The sequence below is a fragment of the Condylura cristata genome, unplaced genomic scaffold (assembly GCF_000260355.1).
Source record: "Condylura cristata isolate star-nosed mole 26May11 unplaced genomic scaffold, ConCri1.0 scaffold00033, whole genome shotgun sequence".
Lineage (NCBI taxonomy): Eukaryota > Metazoa > Chordata > Mammalia > Eulipotyphla > Talpidae > Condylura > Condylura cristata.
This window is the reverse complement of record NW_004567134.1, coordinates 18,970,984-18,972,279: the sequence shown is the minus strand read 5'-3', so window position 1 is coordinate 18,972,279 and position 1,296 is coordinate 18,970,984. Positions and strand designations below refer to the sequence as shown.

The 1,296-nt window shown below is 75.2% G+C and overlaps 1 protein-coding gene across 1 annotated transcript in view; it reads left to right on the top strand.

The window, feature by feature from the left end:
* Positions 1-757, top strand: part of CHL1 (cell adhesion molecule L1-like) — a 19,025-nt gene extending 18,268 nt beyond the window's left edge. The window contains exons 11-12 of the mRNA XM_012732099.1: positions 8-146; positions 364-757. Coding sequence (XP_012587553.1) covers positions 8-146; positions 364-440 — 216 coding nt within the window. The 3' untranslated portion in view covers positions 441-757. The remainder of the gene's footprint in view (positions 1-7; positions 147-363) is intronic.
* Positions 758-1,296: the final 539 nt, after the last annotated feature.

Here is a 1,296-nt window from a genome sequence, read left to right as displayed (position 1 = left end):
CCTCCGCTCTGCAGAGCGCGGCGGCCTGGACGGCGCCTTCGCCACGCAGGGCTGGTTCATCGGGCTGCTGTGCGCCGGGGCGCTGCTCACGCTGGCGCTGCTGACCGTCTGCTTCGTGAGGCGGAACAAGGGCGGCAAGTACTCCGGTGAGCGCGGGCTGGCCGCCCGCCCGCCCAGGGCCGCCCCAGGGACACCCCCAAGGCCGACCCCTGTAGGGCAGCCGCGCAGGCCGTGGGCCCCGCCCAGAGGCCGCCCCACTCAGAGGCCCCCAAAGCCCCTCCCCACTCCCCGCAGGTCCTGCCCCGCCCCTTCCGGCCCCCCAGGGGTAACTGCCGACCTGCAGTGCGCCTGCTCTGTTCACAGTGAAGGAAAAGGAGGACCAGCACCCCGACCCCGAGGGCCAGTCAGGGAAGGAGGAGACGTTTGGTGACTACAGGTAGCCCCTCCGCCCCCTTCGATGGCACCCCCGAAGCAGTTCGGCGGCGGGCGCGTGGGGGGGGCGGCCAGCAGGGTCGCTGACCCGGGGAGAGGCAGGGGGCCGGGCGCCTCTGCATGGGGGTCTCCCTCGGCACAGGCCCCATCTCTGCGTGCAGCGACCGCAGGGCAGAGGCGCCGGCCTGCAGGTGGCCGGGGACTGCCCAGGACTAAGGTCCCTGCTCCAGCTAAGTCTGTCCGGGAGGCGCCGCCCCTGCAGCCGCCGGCGGTCTCCGGCACTGGGCCTCGCGCCCGGGGCGGCCCTCCCGTCCTGGGGCTTCCTGCCCTGCGCACTGCCCAGCTGGCGTGAGCGCAAGGTGGTGCGCAGGTCTGCGCGTGCGCCCGCGGGGCCTGCAGGGAGGCTGGCGCTCCCCGCCGGGCCTGGGCCGCGTCTCAGCTGGGCAGTGCTCCCACCAGGAGCCCCCTCCCGACGCTGACCGCCGAGCCGGCCGCCTCCGCGCCCCCCAGCGGCCTAACGTCCTACTAACACGCTGCTTCTCGGTCCAGCCTGGCGGCGGCCTCGCGCTCCTGTTCGGGTCTCAGCGCCACCTGCGCTCGGGGAGGTGCCGGCCGGCCCCCTGGGAGCGGCGGCCCTGGCGCCCCGCCTGTCTGGAGTGTGGCGCCACCCGGCCGCTGCAGCGGCTGGCACCGGGGATCCACGCGGGCAAACCCACGATCCCGGTTTCCACGGCCCGCCGATGGGCTGTGAGGAGCCGGCCTTGCCGTGGTCAGCGCCAGGCCGGAAGTTGCCTGCGGGTCGCGCTGCGGCTCCGGGGTCCTCGGACGGGCAGGTCTGTGCCCTCTGCCAGCGCCGCAGCAAGC